General features: G+C 41.3%; 1 protein-coding gene across 3 annotated transcripts in view; it reads left to right on the forward strand.

Moving 5' to 3' along the window:
* Window positions 1-26,486, forward strand: part of UGGT2 (UDP-glucose glycoprotein glucosyltransferase 2) — a 244,554-nt gene that overhangs the window by 175,698 nt on the left and 42,370 nt on the right. For all 3 annotated transcript variants that reach the window (XM_045009671.1, XM_045009679.1, XM_045009688.1), the window contains 4 exons: window positions 2,658-2,816; window positions 4,711-4,796; window positions 18,015-18,099; window positions 20,476-20,561. In XM_045009671.1, the coding sequence (XP_044865606.1) occupies window positions 2,658-2,816; window positions 4,711-4,796; window positions 18,015-18,099; window positions 20,476-20,561 (416 nt within the window). The remainder of the gene's footprint in view (window positions 1-2,657; window positions 2,817-4,710; window positions 4,797-18,014; window positions 18,100-20,475; window positions 20,562-26,486) is intronic.

A 26,486-nucleotide genomic window follows, 5' to 3' on the forward strand; every position in this document is an offset into this window, starting at 1 on the left:
AATAATACAAAACTGCTGTACATACCTCTGTGCCTGTACTTGATTATTCCCTACACCACGGTGGTATAAGGTTGGTAGGATCAGTTCATATGCAGAACTCTGTGTATAACTGCCAGTGATACAGTTAATCCGGTTTTATGGTCTTAAAACATTTTATTTGGTTCACCTTAAAGATTTACACTTCACGTTGGCTTCTCCATGTACCATTTGCATGTATTAGCTTCTTTAATACAAAATAAATACCCTGTGTATATATACTTTGCTAAAGATTATTTATATATTGATCCTATTGATCACATTTCTATTTAAAATGGCTATTTGCAGTACTTTGTGCTCAGGATGTACCGTAGAACCTCAGAGTTACAAACAGCTCAGGAATTGAAGTTCTTTGTAACTCTGAAATGTTCATAACTCTGAACAAAACATTATGGCTGTTCTTTCAAAAGTTTACGACTTAACATTGATTTAATACAGCTTTGAAACTATACTATGCAGAATAAAAATGCTGATTTCCCTTTATTTTGTAGTAGTTTACATTTAACACAATATTGTACTGGGGTATTTGCTGGGGGTGGGTTGCTGCTGCCTCCTGATTGTGTACTTCCGGTTCCAAATGAGGTGTGTGGTTGACTGGCCAGTTTGTAACTCTGGTGTTCATAACTCTGAGGTTCCACTGTATAGGCAATGAAATTTCCTCAAACTGAAGGGGCCTATTACAGAATGCCTTTCTTAAATCTTAACTGATACCTTTAAAAAAAATTATCTAGTAAAATTATACCTCAAAATACTACATCAAATAGTATAGATTCATCTGCTATATGTCTGTTACTATTACATAGGCATAAAACACACAAAATAAAGGAAAGGTAAAAGAGGTTGTTATGGTTATTATTTTTTATTTATAGTACCTTAGTGCTTACAATCCTTAGTCATGAACCAGGACCTCATTATGCTATGTGCAGTCTGAACACAGAACCAAAAGACAGACTCTGCCTTGAAGAGTTTACAGTTTAAGCGGATAAGATAAACACAGGGTTGGGAAAAGGGTACAACACACAAACAGAGAGAGCAATGTAATGGTGACAAACCTCATGTTAGTTCCATTATCTCTCTCTCTGTTTGTTTTGTTTTTCATTAAGAAAGATAAGCTGGGGAGAGGGGACACTGAAGGAAAGAGCAAAGAGGAGTGATGCTGAGGTGAAGAATCTGTGAAGAAGGAGGAATGGGAGGGTTGGAGCAAACAACCAATCATGTAAAGGCCGAGAAAGTCCAATCAAAACTGTAGAAAGCTCTCCAGAGGACCAGAAGTCTCTGCATTGGCTGCTTCTACCCTTACTGGCTAAAATCTGTGGCTAGCTCCTCTTTGCAGCTTTCTCACAGAGTAGAAGGGTGGGGGGAAATGTTACTTCACAACTTAGCAAGAGTTTGTGTTAGCTGTGGTAGTTATTTAACCTTTGTGAAACACAGAAACAGCATCAGAAATTTGACATTTTTAAAGACTTAGACCTAAATTATATCAAGAATTTTGATCTATGTGTGAATATACATGGTATTATGGTTATTAATAAACTCCCTATTTTCTATATTGTCACTACATGCCTCACTGATCAGAATAAATGAGGGCAAATGTACTGGCACCAGTAGAAACTATCCAAAGGAAAAGAAATGTAACTGTATCACATATTTTAAATAGATAGAAAACAATATACCGTTAATATATAGATACCTTGAACATTTTGTTTTTCAGTTTCTCAGTACTAAATTGTCAGCACAGAAATACACAGGTTCGTATTCAGTTGAAAGAGCTTTTTTCCTTGTTAGATATTCTTATGGCTTCAGTTTAAATAATTGTTTTTAATCCTGATTTTTTACACTGGATTTCCATATGAAAATATTGAAAATGGAGGACATGGTTCAGGGAATTAATAAATGGATATGAAGCTTTTCACCTGTGAGTTATGGATGCCAATCTCATTCAGCTTGGAAATGGCCAAAAGTTAGAACTATCTGATGATGGCTGTTTGGCTTATGCAACATGAGTTAGTGATGTCATCCCATTTCTTAGCAGATAGGTATCCACATCTCTAAAATCACCTTGCCAGTCAGCACTGTTGTTGACAATTGGATACAGAGACGAAAGATTGAGTGTACATGGGCAACAAAATATTTTCTCAATCCTAAAGTTGAATCCTCCGTTAGGCTTGAGGGAGCTTGACTTCAATGATTCAGTGATTCCGACTTTGCTTAGTACAGTGAACTGTACTTTCACATGGTTAGAAGCATTACTGCATATTTGTAAAATATGTTTCCAAATAAAGTTTTATTTATATACATACGCACTTAATACATGCTCATTCTCTCTCTTACTCTCTCTCTCTCACACACACACACACACATGCCCATTCCTTTAGGTTTAACTGTCTTACCAATCTTTACTATATCTGTTTGATGAATGAATAAAGGACTTTGGTCTGCATCAACTTTCACAGTCATTAAATTCACCCAAAATGTTAAAAAGAAAGAATTAAATCCACATAACCTATTCATACTGAGGGCATATTATGAAAAACCAAAATTTCCATCATTGTAATATGCTCCTTTGTTATGAGAAATCAAAATACCAGATGTTCTAGTGATAAAAATGTTGATTTCCACAGGTAGAAGGAATTGTTACAGCAGAATATGAACTGGAATATCTACTACTTGAAGGACATTGCTTTGATGTGACCACTGGACAACCTCCTCGGGGATTACAGTTCACTCTAGGCATGAAGAATAATCCTGTTATGTTTGACACCACTGTGATGGCCAATCTGGTAGGTATTAACTAATGAAAAAGTTGTGTGTGGTTGTTTTTTTAATGTTCGTTCTCCTTCATGAAATTTCTTCAAGATACCCATTCTTTGAGTATTCTTTTCTAACAAGCAAAATCTGGACTGCTAAAAGTAGTTAGCATACCTCAGAGTTGTATGCTTTAATGTATATACTGAATAACACAGAGGTGATGTCTATAAAGGGTGACACACAGATGTTGCTCTCTCAGCTCATTTTCTGCTATCTTTGGACTTGGAATACTATGGTCTCACCAGAATTAGTGTTTGTTGTTATATTTGTATTTAGGGGAAGCACAATTAGCAATTTCATGTTTGCGTCTTTTAAATACATTGGAGGTAAAATTTTCAAAAGTGCCTAAATCCCATTTTCAAAAGTGATCTAAGCACTTAAGAGCCTACGTTTCCTAGGAGTCGTATGTTGTCTTCTATTAATCATACCAGACTTAGGCTCCTAAGTGTTTAGGTATTTTTTTAATGGGACTTAGACACTTTTTCAAAATTTTACCCTTTGTTCTTTAATGCTCTCTATGAGCCAATGAGCATGACAACATGCTCTTATGATGGTCTCCTGAGAAATACTCCAGAAGCAGCTCAGTTGCACAGTGACCTTAAAGAGGTGAGTCCTGGTGAGAAAGTATGTGCAGTGAAATACAGGGATGTGTATTAACCCAGTAAGTACAGATGAAGAGCTTTTGAAAAATGTAACCCCTTGCCAGCAGAGTACAGAAAGACCAAGATGTGACTGAATAATGCTAGTGGGAACACTGGTTGCACCATTAATGCTATTATGTCTCTGCTTGTAGTCTAAGCTCTCACTGCACCAGTCCACATTGACGTGATGATGGTGTAGCGTTTGGACTTTCTCAGAGCAAGTGCAGGCCACATGGTGGCATTATTGTGCACTGTTAGCCACAATTTTGTGGGTTTTTTTTTTTTTTTTTTTAGTATAGACAAGGCTCATGAGTAGGTATTTGTAGGACCAATTTCTGTAGGAGAGAAAACTAAGTTGCTTACTCACTAGTAATTGTAGTTCTCTGAGTATATTGTCTTCTGAGATCCAAACTCTTCTACCCTCTCTTTTTATCTTTGGAATGCTGGTTCTGAACAGAATTTAAAGAATGGAACCATCATTTCTCCTTTTATAGATGCAGTCTCTGCAAGGTTCTCCATTGTGAACTAACTGCTTTTTACAGTTTTGTGTTCATTTGACTTGATATTCAATCCCAGTAATGTGGGTCTGTGAAAGTGATATATTCAAAGAATTCCAGTTAATGGTTAAGTAACCTGGATAGTCTTCTGTGTTTCCTTAACTATTAGCAGAAATTTAAGGGTTCGTGGCAGCCAGCAGTATGTCAATATTAAAATATTCTCAGAAGGTGCTACTTATTGTTTTCCCTGCTACCAAAGAGGGTTTTTGGGTGTGTGGAACCAAACTCTCTTTTAATATTTAGGAAAAAAAAGTGAAGCATTTAAACATTAAAATTTTTTATTTTGTTTGATTGGCTGAAATATTTGGGACTAGATTAATATAGTAGGATTACCACATTAAAAGTGGTTTAGGTAGATGGGCATGAGGGATCTTATGTACTTTTTACCCAAATGAAAGAAATGGAAAAAATTTGTCATCTCGTCGGACCTACGGCCGTATGTTCTGTACACTCGAGTGAAGAGAGGGGCAGAACTGGCAGCTGATCACCACTTGGTGGTGAGTTGGATCTGACACATGGGATGCTGGCCAAATAGACACATGGCTTGGGAGGAGTTTGGAGAGACCTCAGAGAATGACTGCTGGACAGCCTCAAAGGTTTTCTGGCAAACCATTCGTTGCCTTAGGAGGGATCAGTGGGACGTTGCTACTGTTTCTCTTTGCTCACAGGGATATTTTCAGTTGAAAGCAAATCCAGGTGCATGGACACTGAGATTACGCAAAGGAAGATCGGAAGACATCTACCACATATTTGGGTAAGTAGTAACCTAATTTTTGAGCAAACACAGTTGTAACTTACAATCACAAACATATTTTGTGTAAAAAAAAAAAAAAAAAAGTACCACAGTCTTTGCAAAAATACGGAATTTACTGAAGGAAAACAAGCAAAAACAATACACAAATAAGAACAAAAAGCTAGCAATGATGATAATACTGATCAGTAAGTGCAATGGAGAAAAAGAAGTGTGAATGGGTGAAATTTAAAAGGTTGAGTATCAGTGAAAGTCTCTCTTCATGCAAATGGTTTTTCCAAAAAGTAGGGCAAACTACCTAAAGGTTCAATTGCTTAGCCACATAGAATGGGGAGGATGAGGTAATATTTTGCAAAGACTTAAAATCCTCATTAGGCTGATCCTGAATTTCATTAGTTAATTGGGAACTAGTGGAGAGAAAATAGGGAGTGAGGATAATCAAGCCAGCCCACATTCTTGTATTCATGATAATATTTCAGTGTCATTATACTAAATCTCTACGTTAAGCAACTTGGATAATATCTTTTCCATAAATGCTACAAGACCCAGTTTTCTCTTCCTGGCTGGCATGCCAGAAACATGTATGTTGCAATATCATGTTTGGTTTTTTAGTAAATCTGCTTACATCTCCAGTTTTTAATCGGGGCTGTGTTCCAGGCAGTGATAGACACTGAGGGATGAAGATAGAGTTTGTATCTTCATTTCAGACTGATTTGGTGTTTTGTTCTCTTACAAGAAAAAAAAATTAATGATCATCCATTCTAACATCTCATCCAGTGGAGTCACTGAAGCTTATAGTTTACCTTGTCTGGAAGGACTGATTTCTTTCAGCATGTTTTTACTAGCTGCCTCATTTTCTTTGTTGTCCTCTGTATTTTCAGTAAGTGTTTGCAATATGCTTAGGTGCCTAATCTATATATGATGTACTGTGATTTTAAGTCTGAGACTGTTTTTCTTTACTTAACTGAGCAGTAGTATAAACCAGAAATGCTGAAAAATCTTTTATTTTTTTAAATTTTGCAAGTATCATTTAAAAAGAGATTTTGTTAAGGAAAAAGAGCTTACCCAGTCAACAGGTATGCATGGGAATCCAGTGCAGAGAGCAGAGAATAGATTTGCTGTGTTTGTGGTAGCGTTTGTTGCTGAGAATTTCACTGCTGCATTTTGTCTTAGGTGGAATTTCTTAAGAGTTGATGGCTTCATACTCAAATATATTGCATTGCTGTAGTCTTCCAATCCAGAAGTGACACAGGCATATATGTAAATTTTTGGGGGCAGGGACTATCTTTTTGTTCTGGGTTTATACAGCACCTAGCACAATGGGGTCCTGGTCCAATGAGGGACTGGGACTCCTAGGCACCACAATAATAAATATAGTAATAGACGTCATTTTATTAGCCACCAGAATAGGACAGTCTCCAAGCCAACCAGAACTAGAAAGCATTATTCATGGATGCTGATGAGTAAGCACTCCTAAGGTACAGATTGAATTGCCCAATTGCGAGTGTGTGTCTTCAACCAGAGGAGACTGCACCATGGCTATGCATTCTTCAAAGTGTTATCCTTATGCCTACCTGAATCACCTGTTCAGCTTCAACCAACTATTCTTCATCCATGAGATGGGCCATCTTGGTGATGATATAGGGTTATGTACTGAAGGAAAACTAGAATGGTGTCATCTACATATTGATGGTACTTCAGTCCATGTCATTTTACTATTTCTTCTAGAGGCTGCATGTGAATGTTGAATAGGACAAGAGAGAAAATTGATCCTTGTGGTAAGGGGACTGGAGCAGAGATGCAATCTCCCACCACTAGCCTTTGGCTCTGTCCCTCCAGGAAGGACTGAAACCATTTTAGCACATTTCCCTGGGCCCCTGCCACATCTCTTAGGCAAGATAGCTGTATCTCATGGTCCACAGTGGTGAATGCTGTAGAGAGGTCTAGTAAAATGAAGATTAGATATCTACCCTCCTTCAATCAACAACATGAGATCATCTATCATAGTTACTGAAGCTGTTTTCATCTTGGCTTATAATACAGCTTCAGTACAGGTTTTAAAAAGGTCTTTGAGCTTTATCCTGTCTTTTCAGCCTTCCTTTCTGCCATTGGTGCTCATATTTCCATGCCCCTCTCTTCACCTAGTGCACAAGTGTCAGAAAACCAAAGAGTTCTCGGTGGGCGATAAGGGAGGGGCCATTTGAGGGCCAGTGTGGCAATTATCAAGACTAGAACACAATGTTAATGATTCATCAGATTGTTGATTCCTTGTCCTGTGAGTGGAGTGCTGCTATTCTTTAGAATACTTTGGAATCTGGAGAAGTACATGAACCTTTCTCCCCCAACCCTCCCTTTTCTTTGCATGATCATTCCATTTGTTCCAGATCAAAATGGGTATCTTTCATATTCCACCTTTTCTCTGACAACAGAGGCCATACTCTTTGGATCAGGCACCCACCTGGTCTGCCTCTTGAATCAGTGGACTTAGTCTCTTCCAGAGTCAGAGCATCAATTTACTTGAATTTCAGGCCACCTCTTTTGCCTTCTGTGATGGGGAGGACTAGGCCCAGAGGCCTCTTGCTGAAGGCCTCAGTGTCCTGCCACACCTGTCCCAGGAAAGGAATAGTAGGAGTCTTCCAAGCAGCTGAGAGTGACTGCAGAGGAATCAGCCAATCAGAGAGGCTTCAGGGAGCAGCCAATCAAGGCCTAGGAGGGCCATATAAAAGGAGCTGCAGAGCCAAATACAGTCAGTTTCTTACTTGAGCCAGAGGAGTGCAGATGGTGCTCATGGTTCTGCAGTTCCCTTTGGCCAGCCATGGACAGCTCAGTGCTGGCAGGGTCTGGAACAGTGAGGAAGAGCTCCTGGCTGGCTGCTGCTGAACTGAGATGAGTCCTGAGGTAATGGTGAAGCTTTGGTAAAGGCTGGGGCTGCAAGGAAGTGGCACAGGGAACCGAAAGCAGTTAAGTTAAAGGGAGACAGTGACACGTGGCTGTTATTCTTAAGGTCCCTGGGCTGAGACCTGGAGTAGTGAAAGGGCTCAGGTCCCCCCCATAGGCCACCGGGGAACTGGCCTACTACTGGACAGCAATAACCTACTAGACTCCCCTTCACCTGCCCTCCTACAGTGACTGTCATAACAACAGATGCTTCCCTGTTGGGATGAGGTTCGCATCTAGACACCCATGCTCCTCAGGGCAGGTGGACAGCCCAAGAAACCACTCTGCACATCAACCTCCTGGAACTCAGAGCTGTCAGATCCACGTGTATCCAGTTTCTGCCACTACTCTGAGAGAAACACATAAAGGTCATGATGGACAACATGTCACACATGTCTTCTAGAAACTGGTAAGGGGGAGCAAGATTCCCCCTCCCTCTGTGTCGAGGTGATAAATCTTTGGAGTTGGAGCATACATAATCAGATTGTTACCACTGCAGCTTACCTTTCAGGAGTTCAGAATGTGACTGTGGACAAACTCAGCTGGCACTTCTCTCATGACCATCAGTGGGAGATAGATTCCACCATACTTCACCATGTAATCTGACAATGAGGCACTCCTCAGATAGATTTCTTCGCTATGGTGATAAATAGGAAATGTGCCCAATTTTGCTCCAGAGCAGGTCTGGGTTACCAATCCCTGGGGATATCTTTCACTTCCAGTGGTCACTCACCGGGTCTTCTGTATGCATTCCCCCTTACTCTTCTGATAGCCAAAGTCTTACTCGAAATAAGAAAGGACAAGGCCAGAGTTATTCTGATTGTTCCGACATGGCCCAGACAAACATAGTTTCCTTACTTAATACAGCTGGCTGTGTTCTTCCTGATCACTGTCCACACCACTCCTCTGTCAGAAGAGCAGGAAGATCCTTCACCCCAATCTCAGAATTCTTCAACTCAAAACATGGCTGCTCGATGGTTCATAGGCATACAAATGGCCTTTTCACAGCAAGTAAAAAGTGTGTTACCACACTGCAGGAAACAGTCTACCTGCTACACTTATTTACAGAAATAAATAAGATTTGTCTGCTAGTGTGATCTCAAACACATTGCATCAACCACCTCATTGCTGCCAGACATACTGGACTACAGACCTCAGGTTATTGCTTAGCTCCATTAGAGTTCATCTGGCAGCCATCACAGCCTTCCATCCTCCAATAGAGGTCTACTCCATATTTGCCAATCCAACAACGAGATTCCTCCAAGGCCTTGGCAACTTTTTTCAGCCTGTGCAGGTTTCAGAGTAGCAGCCATGTTAGTCTGTATCCGCAAAAAGAACAGGAGTACTTGTGGCACCTTAGAGACTAACAAATTTATTTGAGCATAAGCTTTCGTGGGCTAAAACCCACTCCATCGGATGCATGCAGTGGTAAATACAGTAGGAAGATAGATAGATAGATAGATAGATATACACACACACACAGAGAACATGAAACAATGGGTGTTACCATACACACTATAATGAGAGTGATCAGTTAAGGTGAGCTATTACCAGCAGAAGAGGAAAAAATAGTTTTTGTAGTGATAATCAAAATGGCCCATTTCCAGCAGTTGACAAGAAGGTGTGAGGAACCGTAGGGGGGGAAATAAACACGGGGAAATAGTTTTACTTTGTGTAATGACCCATCCACTCCCAGTCTTTATTCAAGCCTAATGTAATGATGTCCAATTTGCAAATTAATTCCAATTCAGCAGTCTCTCATTGGCGTCTGTTTTTGAAGTTTTTTTGTTGTAATATTGCAACTTTTAGGTCTGTAATCGAGTGACCAGGGAGATTGGAGTGTTTTCCAACTGGTTTTTGAATGTTATAATTCTTGACAGCTGATTTGTGTCCATTTATTCTTTTACGTAGAGACTGTCTGGTTTGGCCAATGTACATGGCAGGGGGCATTGCTGGCACATGATGGCATATATCACATTGGTAGATGTGCAGGTGAACGAGCCTCTGATAGTGTGGCTGATGTGATTAGGTCCTATGATGGTGTCCCCTGAATAGATATGTGGACAGAGTTGGCAACGGGCTTTGTTGCAAGGATAGGTTCCTGGGTTAGTGTTTTTGTTGTGTGGTATGTGGTTGCTGGTGAGTATTTGCTCAGTTTTGGGGGCTGTCTGTAAGCAAGGACTGGCCTGTCTCCCAATATCTGTGAGAGTGACGGATTGTCCTTCAGGATAGGTTGTAGATCCTTGATGATGTGCTGGAGAGGTTTTAGTTGGGGGCTGAAGGTTGTTGCCGGCTCAAAGAGCCTGAGGCGGAGCAACAGCAGGTTCGTTGCCCGGTGTGCGTCGCACTAATTATCACACCAGGGTGGAGAAGCAAAACCAGATTTATTTGAGCCCAAATAAGGTGCCAGGGAGAAAAGCATTCTCAAATCCTGCACACCCGCTCGCAGGCGGGGTCCCAGCATTTATACCCCACTTGTTTGTGTAAGCCTTTTGTTAGGTTTTCCCCCTCACCCCTCCCTTCCCAACAGCAGTTACTTTAAACATTACATTTCAGCGTGTCAGAAAAGTTCCCATTCGCATATTTATCTATGGCCTTCACAGCACAAACGCATGCAGATTTTCCTCCCCCTTCTCCCCCTCCTCCCCGCCACTTTTTGCTGTTTCAAACTGTCCTGCAGCTGCAAGCTGAGACAGCTGACAGTTACACATTTTGCTTTTAGGCTGTTAACATTTAGGTTGGTTGAAGTTCACAAGATGGAGTTGCTTTGGCTCACTCAGGCCCAAAGTCACAACTTTGGTTTACTTAGGCCTACGGACACCAACAATTCCCCCCTTTGAGAATACTCAACAAACTTTTGGCGAGTTTTCTCAAACTTTAAAGAAAAAAAACAATGAAGCTCTGCAGAAATATTTACAACTGCTTTTTTGAGCTTAGTCACCCCCAACCCAGGAATGAATACATGGACAAAAGAGTGGAATCTTCATTTAACAACTAAGGGATTGGGGCACTGACTATAAATCAGGTAGGTATACCAAGGGGTTTAATTTCCCAGATGTCTTGGTGAATAATTTAGTCCCATATGCATGCTCCCCATGGACCCAGCAGGATTCTGTATGTGGGAGCCCACACCCACCCTAACCGGTCCATATGCTTGGAAGGAGCACAGTGAATGTCCACACTTCCATCCAGAAAGTGTTCAAGTATGTCTCCATGACCACAGATCAGATGGTACTCCTGATGCGTCTGTAAGGGCAGTGGGCCAAGTCAGGTGCTTAAGATCACTCGAAATCCTGAATTTCTAAACATACTAGATCCCACTGCAATGCCTTCCCAGCCTCAGTGATATGCAATACCATCTCTGTCAGTAACTTCTGGGTCATAGAACTAAGGGCTGAAATGACATGTAACTCACCAACTCCAGCCTGAACTTAAGATAGCTGAGTTTCAAGAATAAGGCTAGTAGCCTTTTCTAGTTGGCCCAATTTCTTATCATGTTCTTGGCTTTTAAGATATTGGCCCTAGCCCACAGGGATCTGCTCAATTCTCTTTCTTTCCAGAGGAAATAACCCAGGCCCTCTGTTGTGCTAATCTAATGGCAGCCCCTTGTGAGCAATCTGGGTATGTAGAAGTAATTTGAAAACCTGATAAGGGCAATGTCATTTAAAATCCAATTAGAGAGGGCAATACATACTGAAGGATTTATCCAAAACACAGGGCGCAGCCTGTAGATTAAACCCCAAAATCCAATTAATACCACATTCCCAAGCATGGGTCCCATAAATTTCTTCTTGCCAGTGTACAATTCTTTGTTTCTTCACCAGGGTCAGTTCTCAATGTCCTTTTTAGTCAGGAATTCCTGGACTTTGGCAATGTCAGTGGAGTGAGTGTTTCTTCTTCTTTCCCAAAACAATTGTAGTTTAGCATCCTACAGGGGAGAGGTTGCCAGCACATATCACCCTGTAATGGCTTTGCTTTTTCTAGAAAAGTCTAAAGGCACAGTTGGTCTGTCAGTGGACAAGAGAGAGGTTACAAGCACGTCACCTTGTCCTTTTTCCCTGCTGTCCAGAAGCACAGTAGAACTAGAAGAAAGAATAGGCTAATCATCAATAGGAAAATTCTTCCGATGTGGAGGGGTCTTTTTGCAGTGAGAATCCTGCGTCCAGGCAGTCAGTCTTTGGCACTTCACAGCAGTGTTGGTAGACAGCAGGACTTGGAAAGGGCCTTTCCAGCGTGGAGCCAAGGCAGTCTTTTGTTGATGGATCTTTATGTAGACCCAGTCTCCTGGTTCCAAGGAGTGGCAGGGCTGCTAGGATCTTTGGGTTGTTTCTTCTTTACCTGTGAGAAAAAAACCTAACACATTGCATTAGTGTCTTTGCAGATTTTACAAACTTTATAGCTGCATGGGCAAATGTAAGTCCCCCCCTTTTTCTGGTTTTTAGCCAAGTAATGGCTCTTATACTTATCAGTGCCAAAGGAAGGGCATCTGGCCACTTTAAGTTTGTCGCAGCACAAATCTTGGCCCGTTTATTTTTAGCATGTTAGCTATTCTTTTTCTCAGTTAACTTGTTTTTTTTTTCCTTTTCCCATTTTTGGCTTCGTTAACCTATAAAAGAAACTTTTACTTATACACCTTTTGTTAACAATGAACACATACACAGTACATTAGTCTTATTTAATGTATGCCACATATACCCTTTCACTAAAATAACCGTATTACAAAGCTTTAGAACAACAAGCCAGGACAAGCACACCCACTTTGATGAGTTCATTCAATACAACCTCTAGTCCAATAGCTTTCCACCATCCCCAGCCCTCTGGCTAAAAGTCTAAGGTAGCCAGAAGGATCCCATGTACAATATGGGGAGTGGGTTAACTTTCCACGTCCTCGCTTTTAAAGACTGTTAGTATGCAAATTTTAATAACAATTCTCAATTAAAAGATTTGGCCAATGAAATTTCTTTCTCTTAAGAAAATGTATTAGACTTTAGTATATCACATTTTTCTGATATATCCAAACACTTTGTATTCTAAGTGGAACAAAACAAGTATCTGCATTTCAATTTAACACTGCCACTTGATTTTAAATCAGACCATCCCATAAAAATATTAAACACAACAATTCTGGCCACGAGACAAACACCACAAGACAGAACATAGAACACAAAACATAATTGTTACTCTGTCAGTAAATGCATGATATGTTGAATGCTGTTCAGCTGGCATTAGTTTTCTTTAATTATCTGAAAGACAAAAACAGATCTACCCCTTCTGGGCAGTCAATCATTACTTAAAATATACAAATACTCTTGTTGATTTTAGGCAAAACAGGAGAATTACCCCATATTTTCTTTGCCTGAATTTATTTACAAACATTTCAAAGACACCAAAAACTTTTCTCTTTAGCATTTTACAAAGTTCAACTGCTGTTCCCTCCAGCAACTACAGAGTTAACTTTTCACCTTCCCTTAAAAATCACTTGCTTTTCCCTTAAATCACTTGCTTGCCTTTCAACAGCCACTTACCAATTCAAATCACCATTCCAAATATCCTTCTGAGTATTTGAAATCCTCATGCTTATATTCACTTACTTCTTTTTTCCACTACACCCTCAAAAGTTTCCAACCTGTTTTCCAATCTCTCTGTCTGTTGCCTGCCCGCCTGGGCCCGATCCTGCTTTTCTCGCTGAATCGTCCCTATCCTGGACCCAAACTTGTTCCACTACCAGTTTAGCTAGGAGGGTGGGCTTCACAACTAGCCCCCACCCTTCTGGTCTTTTCCCTAAAGCATTTTTACTTACAAGACTACCCGAGTCCTCCCTAGTAAGGCTTGCCACCTGGGCAAAAATACATGGCCATTGGGTAAAGGCCATTTACTTAACACACAATCCAAACTCCTTTGGGGGTCTACCCAGAGACCCACCCATTTATCTGCTGACACTTAAACAGAAAAGAAAATTACACAGAGAGCAGAGAAAATTACAGTCTAAGCCAGATTTTTCCACTTCTATTACATTGTCCATTACAGGGGGCGGGACAGTAGGATCTCAATACAACCTCAGAGCTTCATCGCACACATGGCTTCCACCCCGAGGAATTACGAACGAGAAGTTCAGTTCCGCCCACACACCTAACGCCCAAATGAACAGAGCAGAAAAACAACAGTAACCGGTTAAACAGAACAGAACCAAAACTAGATAGTGCACCAAAACCAAATAGTGTTTCCTTATTCTATTAGGGCTTACCTTTAATCATGCAATTCTTATCATATAACACCAACAATACCAAACAAAGCAAACATAAAATAACAAGGGTAAAACAGATAGATGGTGTAAATTCTGCAGGGCTCCCCCATTCTTAATTGCTCACCAAACTGTGACAAATTTCTGTTACCAATTTATTCCTCATGTCAGGTGATCAAACTGACACTGCATATAATCAAATTTTAAAGCTTCATTAAAAATAATAAAACAACAATGGAGAGTGTTGGGAACGCTCCCACATCACTCAGGAAAAATATGAATGCCCCAAGCCTTAAGCCACTTTAATACTCACACGTCTCACTGGAAAGTTAAGCTTTGCAAATGTAATTTCAATTCTGTAACTTGTATTGCCTTTGGTTTGCCTCTGTCTCTATTTTCCACAACCAGCTGGGGCTGAAAGAAGTTTTACTTAGCATAGTCTGTGCTGGTTCTTGACCTTGAACATAAAGCAACTTTTCCCTTCATCTCTGGGACAAGCTGAATTTCAAATTAACCCGTTCCTAGACAAATTGCTCACACTGTGTCAGAGGCTTTTCTTTGTGATTAAAAGCTCCTCTGAGATATATGATCTTATCTAGATTGAAGATACCTTCTAATGGGCACTGTTTAGATGGATTTTCATGCATGTGAAGATTCCAATTCTCTAAATACCTGCAGGTTTTAGGGCCATAATGTACGTACATGTACTATGCTGGGGTACCCTTAGGGGGTGAGGTAGAATTTTTAGACTGTCCCTTACCCATTTTCCACTTACACACACAGAGAGGGTGCCCTGTCCGCGCTAGCGGCTCATAAACTAAGGATCTCTCCCTACAGGGCACTCACACAGGAGAGACTAACGGGGATGACCATGACTCTCCTACACCTCCCTTCAGCAAAGAGCGTCGGCTAGTCTCTGGGAGACACGGCGCCGCGTACTCTGATTGCATCCAGTGAGATGATCAGACTGTCAGTAGCCCACACGGAAAGGAAGGGGGGGAGGGAAGATGGGTTCACACATTCCTAGACCCAGGCAGCTTCCTTGCCGGACGATGCCAGGCCGAGTCAGCCCACCGTGGGTCGGATCTCCTAAAGATCCACTAGTTACCGGGCTTGCGTTAGAATACTCCTGATCATTAGCATTTGCTTCACAGGGTAATCTGGGCGTCTTCCGGTAACGAACACACACACTGGTATACACACACACACACACACACACACACACCAAGGCCATTATTTCCTATTACCACGATGCATCTTATCTTGCTGCACAGTCAATAAATTCAGATGGCATGAGCCCAACAGAGACAGACATTCCCACGGACAGTCCTCCTCCCAGTGCAGCTCTGGGGCATATGATGAGGGATTTTTACAAGAGCTCTCTATACAAACAGCTTCAGAAGCTACCCATTCGCTGACAAAACAGAAGTAATTGAAGGATCATGTTGTAATTAAGTGATCCTTCTGGTGGCCACCTTTCCTGGTCCTCTAACTGATACTGAGGCCAGTCTACTGTACAAAATCTTTTCAGTTTACTTTTAGTCAATAGATCTGATTCAAACACTTTCCAATTCACCAGAATGCATTCTAAGGGGGTGTACACCATGCCCTGCCTATACTCTGTCCCTGCCCCATACTCTAGGGAGACACTGGGCGTCCCCAGGTCTTAAAAGGAAAAAAAAAGGTTCACAGCACTGGACTGTTCCTACCTTATCCACAGGACCGGTTCCTCACCGTCGCCCGCAGCTGCTTCTCCACTATCTGAGTGCGTTGCACCGTTGTGTCCTCCAAGGTCAGCCCGACGCGTCTCTGCCGAGGCCCCCGGTAAAGGCACCGGTGCGCGCTGGGCATCGGCTGTGACCATCGTCCACCGGCCATTGGGGGAATCCGGGCAAGGCACAATTTTGCCTCGAGCCCACCCAGGGACGCCAAAACTGTTGCCGGCTCAAAGAGCCCGAGGCGGAGCAACAGCAGGTTTGTTGCCCGGTGTGCGTCGCACTAATTATCACACCAGGGTGGAGAAGCAAAACCAGATTTATTTGAGCCCAAATAAGGTGCCAGGGAGAAAAGCATTCTCAAATCCTGCACTACCGCTCGCAGGCGGGGTCTCAGCATTTATACCCCACTTGTTTGTGTAAGCCTTTTGTTAGGTTTTCCCCCTCACCCCTCCCTTCCCAACAGCAGTTACTTTAAACATTACATTTCAGCGTGTTAGAAAAGTTCCCATTCGCAAGCTTATCTATGGCCTTCACAGCACAAACGCATACAGATTTTCCTCCCCCTCCTCCCCGCCGCTTCTGCTGTTTCAAACTCCTGCATCTGCAAGCTGAAACAGCTGACAGTTACACATTTTGCTTGCTGTCTGTTAGCATCTTAGGCTGGTTAAAGTTCACAGCATGGAAGACCTCTGGTTCACTCAGGCCTGCAGTCACAACTTTGGTTTACTTAGGCCTAGTGACACCAACAAGGTGATGGTTAGTGGCGTTCTGTTACTTTCTTTGTTGGGGCTGTCCTGTAGTAGGTGATTTCTGGGTACTCTTCTGACTCTATCAGTGTATTTCTTCGCTTCAGCAGGTGAGTATTGTAGTTGTAAGAATGCTTGATAGAGATCTTGTAGGTGTTTTGCTCCAACCCCTCAGACAGAGACAATGCGATTGTATCGTAGAGCTTGGCTGTAGACAATGGATCGAGTGGTGTGGTCTGGATGAAAGCTGGAGGCATGTAGGTAAGTATAGCGGTCAGTAGGTTTCCGGTATAGGGTGGTGTTTATGTGACCATCGCTTATTAGTACTGTAGTGTCCAGGAAGTGGATCTCTTGTGTGGACTGGTCCAGGCTAAGGTTGATGGTGGGATGGAAATTGTTGAAATCATGGTGGAATTCCTCAAGGGCTTCTTTTCCATGGGTCCAGATGGTGAAGATGTCATCAATGTAGTGCAAGTAGAGTAGGGGCGTTAGGGGACAAGAGCTGAGGAAGCATTTTTCTAAGTCAGCCATAAAAATGTTGGCATACTGTGGGCCCATGCAGGTACCCATAGCAGTGCCGCTGATTTGAAGGTTTACCTTCACAAGTACTCCTGTTCTTTTCATTCTGTGCAGTAACTGAAGTTCAAGATATGTGTCCCTGTGGGTGCTCCACTACCCACCCTCCTCCCCTCTTCTTCAGAGTTCCCTGTCATGGGTCTTTGCGGTAGAGAAAGAACTGAGGATGGTTAGTCTGTACAGTGCTATAGAGTAACTGCACGGAGCACAAGGTGGAGTAACATGCATGTGTGAGCCAAATGGATGTCACTATGAAAAATCTTTCATCAAAGGTGCACAGGGCTCAAGTGCACCTATAGTGGAACACCCATAGAGGGATACATCTTGAAGGACTGACATTACTGCTCAAGGTGAGTAACCATTTCTTGTGCGCCCCATTACAGGGAAGTGTTGAGCAACATTTAATAAGAAGCAGTGATACTAGTCCCTAACATAACAAAAAATTGTTTTTAATGTTTTTCATCATAGATTTAGTCCTAGTACTTAATGAAACTGGAAACTCCTTTAAACCTCAATAAATATCCCCATTTATGTAATACAGGTTGTTTGTTTTAAATCCTCATGTGACTGAAGAACCTTCAAGTAGTGTAACTTGTAGGTTTTTCTATAGTAGTCAAGGGAATAAAAATTCAACATTCAGGTATTCAGTTTGGCTCGATATGTCATTTTACAGTCTTCTTTCCAAAGAAAATGTTGGTATTTGAAAATGCAAAATCTTACGTGGTCATGAGGACACTCTTGTGTTATGCAGTGATGATGCACAATTATTGTGAAAGAACCTATCATTCATTTTACTATAACTGTATGGAGACTCCTGTTAAGCACCGTGAAGAAGAAAAAATGAGAAAGGTTCCGACATCAGAAACCTAGTGCAGGATATACTGTACACAGACATTTTTAGCTTCAGCAAATGTAAACAGTTCTAAAATAAAAATAAAACTCAGTATATGTAACATTTTAAGGAGTGTATACGTTTGTATATCTCTTGTTATTTTCCTCATAGCCATGAAGGAGCAGATTCTCCAGTCCACCTGGAAGATGTTATTGTGGTATTAAACAACTTCAGGAGCAAAATTCTCAAAGTCAAAGTATGTATGCAGATAATTTTGTGTGTGCATCATTTCTTTAAACATATTAATAATGCTCAGATGCCTTGGGTTATGTTTAACAGCAGGATGAAAGTCAGACTATACTATTCAGATTTTTGATAACTAAATCCGCAGATGCATGGAGTCATGCCATCAGTTAATATGTTGCATGTTTTTTGCATTGCCATAAAATATACCATATCATGGTACTTTTATGAAAGAGTAATTTTTTTCAATATAATGAATATTATAATTATATAATAAATGCTAAGTCCCAAGTTGTCCCTTACACAGAAAAACCCTGTGTAGGTGACTGGAAAGATTGAGTTTTCCCTGACGTCATTTCCTATGAATTCTTTCATCTCTGAAGGTGCAAGACTGGTCTCCCTGGTGAAAGAAACAAGAGGGCTTAGCTCCCACAACCAACAGATCCCTTACAGTCAACTGGAAACCAGAGCCACCTGCACCAGCTCTGCCACCCCTTCACCCCAACCCCCTTATCATTTCCAACATCTTTGCTCTGTCGGAGTTGCTACAGATGCTGATGCTGGCTCTTTTAATTTCACTCAGTATTCCCCACGGGCATGCCTTTCAACTGTCCATCATTTTGAAGGATATGACTCATTTTAGTCCCAGAATTACCTGCATGCCATAAAAATTTGATGTCTCTTTGCTTCTATAGTTGCAAATTACATCAGAAATAAAGAATAATTAAAGTGAGGTTATGTGAAGAGTTACCTATTGTTAAGGAGTAAGGAATCCCACATTTCCAGCATTATTATTTTTTTAGTGTCTCCTTTTGGGTCATCTTCATATAGTGTGTCCCGGTTTTGAGTCTGAGAAAGGTACAGAGCTACAGGGCAGAGGCAACAATACATGTTTCCTCTGGGTCTCTTCCCCAGTCCCATGGATGTAAGTTTCCAGGATCTGAGGGAAATGGGATAAAATGCCATAGAGGCAGCTGACCCCACTCTGTACCACACAGATTCAGAGAGATCCACATGTTCAGCCTCCGTACACAACCTGGGTCAAAATTGGGTAAATGATATGGTTGGAAAGTTAGTGTCCCCTTATCTGTTGTAACTAAGTAATTTAAATAAGTAGCGTTGTATCAAACATAGCAGATAGTATCTAATTTAAATTAGGTTGCAGTCTTGGCTATAATAAATCAGACCTAGGATATATCTTCAGAGACACTTGCTGTGAAGAAACTAAAAAACCACAGGTTTTTGCTGATTCAGTACTGACACAAAGCTAATAACATTAGCTTGACAATACAAAAAAAGTCTAAATTAATTTGGATAGAATTACATACATTCAGACACTTTTAGAGTTTGAAAAACTTACGTGGGTTGCAGATATGTTATGCCTGTAAGTTCAGAGAGTGAGGCCATCCAGCAAATTCAATTGAATGGCATGGCCAGTCTTGGACTTTGGCACAAGAGAGTAGAGGGGGTATAAGGTATGTTGAGGGGCATACACTATGACAGGTACGGATCTGTCACAGGTTTCTCCTTCTCCAAAGCAAGGGGGAGACAAGGAGGGAATCTGAATCACTAGTTTTGTGTATTATTAGTTAATCTTTACATATACAAACACAGAGTGCTTAAGCCTGCTCTTTGATTTGAGGATGTGAATCCCCATATGATCTTGCATAGTCAGTTACTATTCTCTGGCATGCCTGGAGCAAATTTTGCAAAGTACATGGAAAGGATGGGTCACATATCTAAGAAAGGTTTCAGAGGGATAGCCGTGTTAGTCTCTGTCAATAGAAACATTTGTAATGCTAACAAGGCCAATTCAGTCATAGTGGATGTGGCCCATTCCCAACAGTTGACAAGAAGGTGTGAATATCAACAGAGGGAAAATTATTTTTTGTAGTGACCCAGCCACTCCCAGTCTTTATTTAGGCCTAATTTGATGGTGTCAAGTTTGCAAATTAATTCCAGTTCGGCAGTTTCTCGTTGAAACTGATGCATCTGATGAAGTGGGTTATAGCCTACGAAAGCTTATGCCCAAATAAATTTGTTAGTCTCTAAGGTGCCACAAGGACTCCTCATTGTTATATCTAAGAAAGGAAGAGGACTGAATCTGATAAATGTATATAGATAACATTTTAGAATATGTGCTAGTATGGAAATTTTTTTCAAGATCCAGGTGGACAGGACTGATTAAGTCTACACTGTGTACAAATACTTACATTTGAATAGTATGAAATGGTGTTGTTACAGTGTAATTTCAAACAGTTCAAGCATTGACTTGCTGAATTAAAAAACTAGGACACTAGTTCATCTGGCCAATAGGTCCATTTTACAGCTACTGTATTTACTAGCTAACCTCCCAAATTACATGAATGCTCCTTTTTTTAATGACTAGGTACAAAAAAACCCTGATAAAATTGATGAAGATCTCCTTAGTGTTGCGGTTACAGAAGAAAAAGGAGCATGGGAATCCATTACAAGGTAACTGATGTTTGTTTCCACTTGGATCGTGCCAATACAGCATGATTATAATAATTATTAGCTTATTATTTTTAGTGTGGTAGCTCCCAAAATGTGACAGGGACTGTACAAACACATAAGAAAAGACAGGCTGTACCCCGAAGAGTTTATAATTCAAATAGACAAGAGAGATGAGCATAGAAACAAATATTCTAGGTGATATTAAGTAAACATTTTGTTAGTTATTTCTTGTTCATCCCTCCATTCCCTTTTCTAGGGCTCCGGCCAACTTGCTCCACAAATATGCATTTTACCACCTTATGGCATAGACTCAATCTTATTATGAGAATCAGGGGGTTAGGGAAAAGAAATTAAAAAATCAACTGTTAATATGGTACTCATATCAAATTGAATTCCTAAAGCAGACTATGATATGGCAATAATACGTCTGTTAGCAGACAAAATTTGTGAAAACAGTGTTCTATTTTTTTTTCTGCCGGATTTATATTAAAGTTTGAATTTAAATAATTTGGATTTGTTTTACAATTATATAGTGATTCATAGGCCAGAATGGACAAGTGTGATCATCTAGTCTAACCTCCTGTAGAACACAAGCCATAGAACTTCCCCCAAATAATTCCTAGAGCACATATTTTAGATATTTTAAAATACATTTTAGATGTTTTAGATACAGTTATGATTGTATTAATCTACTCTAAGGGATGTATTATTTTTCAATAATATTATATGTGCCTTTCTCAAATTGAAAGTGGAAATCACTAGGAAGAAATGGAGCAAAGTCCAAAAAGAAGGATCTAAGTAACTCATAATTCTTCTTGAGTAATGTCCCTATGGGTGCTCCACTGCAGGTGCATATATGCCTCTTGTACCTTTTGATCAGAGATTTTTCAATAGCAGTGCCTATTTGCCCCGTGCATGTGCTCTAGATAGCCTAATGCCCTGTACCAAGGATATATAGAGCTGTGCAGGTGAATCTCACCTGTTTTCTTCTCAATTGCTCGACAGGCTGAGGTGGAGCATCTAGCGTGCCCATTTCAGCTTTGCTCTAGCTTAGCCTCAAGGTCTTAGTTCCAGTTCAGTTTATTTAGTTCTTTTGATAATCATACTCCTTTAATTAATAGAAGGTTTTCTGATTTATATTCCCTTTCCCCATCAACCCTCCTTTCTGAAGGGTTTTCCTTGGGGGTTGTCATCAACCTGGCAAACCAGAATCCCCATGATTCGAGCGCTGTCTTACCTGCTGAGAATCTATACCAGTGAGCGACGGACATTCTTGGTCTATCCACTATCTGGGAAACACCCACATTCCTGCCAAATGCAAGATCTACTCAGCTTTTAAAAGCAGATTTTGAAAAAAATCAAGAGATTAAATTTAGGCTCCTCATGATGGAGCGTTCCCTCTGACCAGCCTCAGATCAAGGCCCAGATACAGCCCACAGACACAGACCTGGAACATTGGCCTCCAAGTGAGCACAATGCCCCTTCAACCTCCATACCTAGATCTTTTTGGGATAAGAACACAGAGGTCCCATGGGGAGGGAGTGCTGGATCTCGTTATAGAGAGCCTAATTCAAAAAAGGTTTGGTCACCATCAAGAATGACCATTTTGGTGACTTCAGTTTCCAGGAAGCTCTCTCTGGTACCAGGAGCTCTCCGAAGATCTTGATGTCCTCAAAGGACCCATGATACCATGCAAACCTCAGCACCGAAGTTTTCTGCTGTACCCTCCAAGCATGACTGCTCCAGCAGAGACTCTAAACACTCTAGAAAATCTGTAACTTTCATTACCACCTCTGCAGACCCAGGCTGCAACATTAGTATTTCTGAGATCATCATCCTCAGTACCAGGACCATTGGCTGCACAAGATACTACTGTCAACATCCTCAGTACCGACACCAGTTAATCTGGAGCCACATCCAATCCTGGTGGAGATTTACCCGGTACCACAGGAGCTTAAATTCTCCAAGGGCTTGTCAGTGTCTGAGGTGCAATAGTTTCCTTTTTTTTTTAATGGTTATCAAACAATTGTTTATGATGAGATCTGCAGGGTCTCCGAGATCTTACCTTTCTCTGATACCATCAGCACCATGTGGACAACCATTCTTGCCTTCAGTGTCTGCTCCTTCTGTAGACTATGCTGAAGACTCTTCTTCAGATTCCTAGATCTCTGTGCAGGGATTCCCTACATACCACCATAGAGACGTCTTTCTGGACATCTTAACTGAGAAAGAAGCCCCGGGGCAAGACAGTCTTTAGCCCCTTCTCACTGGTATGAGCAGCACTGGAGTCCTCCCCCACTACCTTATGGTTCCCCACAATGGCTGTATTGTTATTGGTGGTAGCCTGTCATTAGCAAATGTCAAGGGCTCCTAGCTATTCCTTGTGGATCATGAAACGCAGTCTCCTTTTCCATCTCTCCCTCCTCAAGAGCCCCAACCAGAAGAGGGTCTTTTGAGGAGCAATAGACTAAAGTGGACAAGGAGATGACACCACAAACTAATATCTCTACCAGATGAAGCTATGATACCTTCTCTGCCCTCTTACACTGATGATTTTAAACAGTTTCAGGAGCTGATGAAAGAGATTGCTGAATCGCTTCAGATCCCACTGGAGAAGATGCAAGTGTCTCAACTTAAGTTCTTGGACATCCTCTACAGGACACGCTCTGGTTGTGTAGCTTTACCAGTAAATGAGGCTCCACTACGTCCTGCCAAAACTAGCTGGAGTCTGACACATACAACTACAATGTATGCAAGCAAATAAAAAGTACTATGTTCCAGAAAAAATTATAAGTTTTTATTTTCACACCCTCCTCCCAACTGTTTAGCTGTAGAGGCTGTTAGTAAGCATGGTAGACAATACTAACAGCATACTGACTCATATCATATGATAAAGACCAGAAGCCCTTCAACCTTGCTGGATGTAAAAACTACTCTTCCATAACCCTGCAGTTTAGAATAGTGAATTATCTGCTCTGATGGCAAAGATGGCACACCAACTACAATAAACTCAACACTTTTATTAATCATCTTCCCCCAGAACATTAAGAATAGTTCCAGGCTGAGTTCATAACTGAGTCATCTCTTAGCAGGCACCCAGTTGTGAGCCTCTCTAGAGGTAGCTGACACTGAAGCTCCTTCCATCTCTGCTGCTGTCCTGAATCGAACATCTTGGCTGAAGCAGTTGAGATTTTCTAGGAAGGTCCAAAATACCAGAGAAGACCTTCTTTTGACAGACTGAAACTTTTCAGTGAGTCCACTGAGTAATCCATGCACACTGTAAAGGATTTGAAGGCCACACTCAGGTCTGTCAGTATATGTACACCTGCAAATAAAAAATTTAGTAGATCCCAACACAGAGATCCCATCTGTTCCAGTTCTCCGACATTCATAGACTGGCAGAACCACCTAAGAGACCGAGATATCAAAAGAAAAGGCCTGCTGCTGCAACCATTGCTATCACCCAGCCCCCCTACTCATCTAAATTTCAATTCTGATGGTGTGGTCAAAGGTCCAGAACATCCCCACCTTGGGAATCTTCAGCTATACCACACTACTCACTTCCCTCCCTCTGGAGACAGTCTCTTCCATTTTTGAGCTCCATGGGAATAAAGTACAACTGACAAATGGGTTTTGAAGATTATAATATCAAGATACTCCATCCATTTCCACCTCATCCCACTCCTGTCCCCATCCCTCCTCAGGGACTCTTCTCACAAACATTTGCCGAAACAGGAGACTACCTCTCTTCTAAGCATAGAGGCTGTAGTTCCAGTCCAGCACAGACGGGAAGGGATTTTATTCCAAGTATTTTCTGGTTCCGAAAAAAAATGGTGGATGAAGATCAGTTTTAGATCTCATATTTCAAAACACCGTAGTGAAATCAGATATTCAGGATTATAGCTATAATTCTATCATTAGATTCTGTCTACTGGTTGCAGTTCTCGACCTTCAGATCATGTATGGCTATCACCCCTCTCTCAAGAGGTTTCTTCATTTCAAAGATGGCCAGCATCACTTCATGTATCAAGTACTCCCTTTTGGCCTCTCATCTGTCCCAGGAGTATTTTCCAAAGTCCTGGTAGTAGTAGCCACTTATCTTTGTTGGCAGGGAATAATCATCTTCCTCTGTCTCAACAATTGGCTATTAAAGGGCTGGTTGTACATCAGAGTCCTCTCTGTAATACAGCCAGCCATGTCCTTATCTGCAGCTTAGAACTTCAGCTCAGTATCAAAAAGTCCATTTTGATTCCAGTTGAACAGATAGACTTCATAGGATCTTCTCTGGATGCTGTAACTTGTAGAGCTTACTTCCCTGTGGACAGATTTACAACACTGACCAGCCTTATTGCCAAGATTCAAATTAGGCTCCAGACAACAGCAAGAAGTTGCCTCCAACTGCTGGGTCATATGGCAGCTTGTACTTTCATCTTTCATAACACAACACACCAGGCTGCATCTTTGCTGCTTCCAGAGTTGTCTCAGAACAGTCTGTATCCTGAATAAACAAGGTCTAGACAAGTTGGTATCTGTCCCTTATCTGGTGATACACTCACACGGCTGGTGGAAAGACCTTTCCAGAGTTCATGCATGATTTCCTTTTACCTAGCCTCCTACTATTATCACAACTTCAGATGCATCACATGCATCCAACGAAGTGAGTATTCACCCACGAAAGCTCATGCTCCAATACATCTGTTAGTCTATAAGGTGCCACAGGACTATGGGATGGAGAGCTCATCTTGGGGGATGCGTCATCCAAGGCAAATGGTTGCCTCAAGAGTCTCTCTTACACATCAGTCTCCTAGAATTATGAGCAGTAAGGAACACTTTCTTCCCTTAACTGAGCAAAGTTATGCCAGATAACATAGCGTGCATGTTCTACATAAATCATCATGGAGAAGCAAGATTCCTCTCTCTCTGTGCTGAAACAATAAAACTATGGAAGTGATGTATAGCCAATCACATTCTTATTTCAGCCTCTTAACCTCTCAGGCATGCAAAACACCATGGCAGGTGATCTGACCAAACATTTCTCCCAGGATTACAAATGGGAACTGGACCCTTGGATTCTCAAACAGATTTTCCTGGCTTTGTGGGTTTCCGAAAATGGACCTCTTTTCAACAACTGCCAACAAACAATGCAAGACGTTCAGGTTGATGGTACATCTGGATCATCAGTCCTTGGAAGACACCTTTCTCATTCTTGGATGAGGGACTTTCTCTGTGCACATTCTCTGATACTGTTAATTCTAATGGATGTTGAACGAAATAAGTCAAAGCTAGAGTCATTCTAGAGTTGCATCAACTTGTCCAAGGCAAGTCTGGTATCTTTACCTGATTCACCTCACTTCATTTGCAGTGTTGCGGCATTGACCATTTCCCACCCGCTGTCTCAGGATTCCAGTTGAACACTATCTGGACTTGGCCATCCTCCAACACAGAGCTTGGGTTTTCAATGATTCTCAGGAGTAGAGGTTTCCTGTGTGACAGAGATACAAGAGGTCCTACTAAACCACAGAAAGATGTCTATTTGAAATACTTATCTTCAAAGCTGGAAGAGATCTCACAATTGGTGTACTCTTCCCTCTTTGCTGTTCTTGATTTCTTGTTGGATTTAAAGAAGTCAGATCTTTCCATGGGTTCAGTCGGAGTTTTAATTTGACAGCTATTACAGCCTTTCATTCCCCTGTGCTGGGATTCTCAGTCTTTGTTCATCCTACGGTGAGCCACTAGCTAAGTCTTCTCTGCTGCACTTATCTATGAAAACGGCATTCTCAGTGGCCATCTTTTCTGCTTTGTAGTCAAGAAACTAGGATCGTTAATGGGTGATTTCCCCTCACCCATTTGCAGTTCTCTTGAAGAATAAGGTATCATTATTCCCATGTCCCAAGTTTGTACCTAAAATATTCTCTGATTTCCACA

The sequence above is a fragment of the Mauremys mutica genome, chromosome 1 (assembly GCF_020497125.1).
Source record: "Mauremys mutica isolate MM-2020 ecotype Southern chromosome 1, ASM2049712v1, whole genome shotgun sequence".
In the NCBI taxonomy this organism is placed as follows: domain Eukaryota; kingdom Metazoa; phylum Chordata; order Testudines; family Geoemydidae; genus Mauremys; species Mauremys mutica.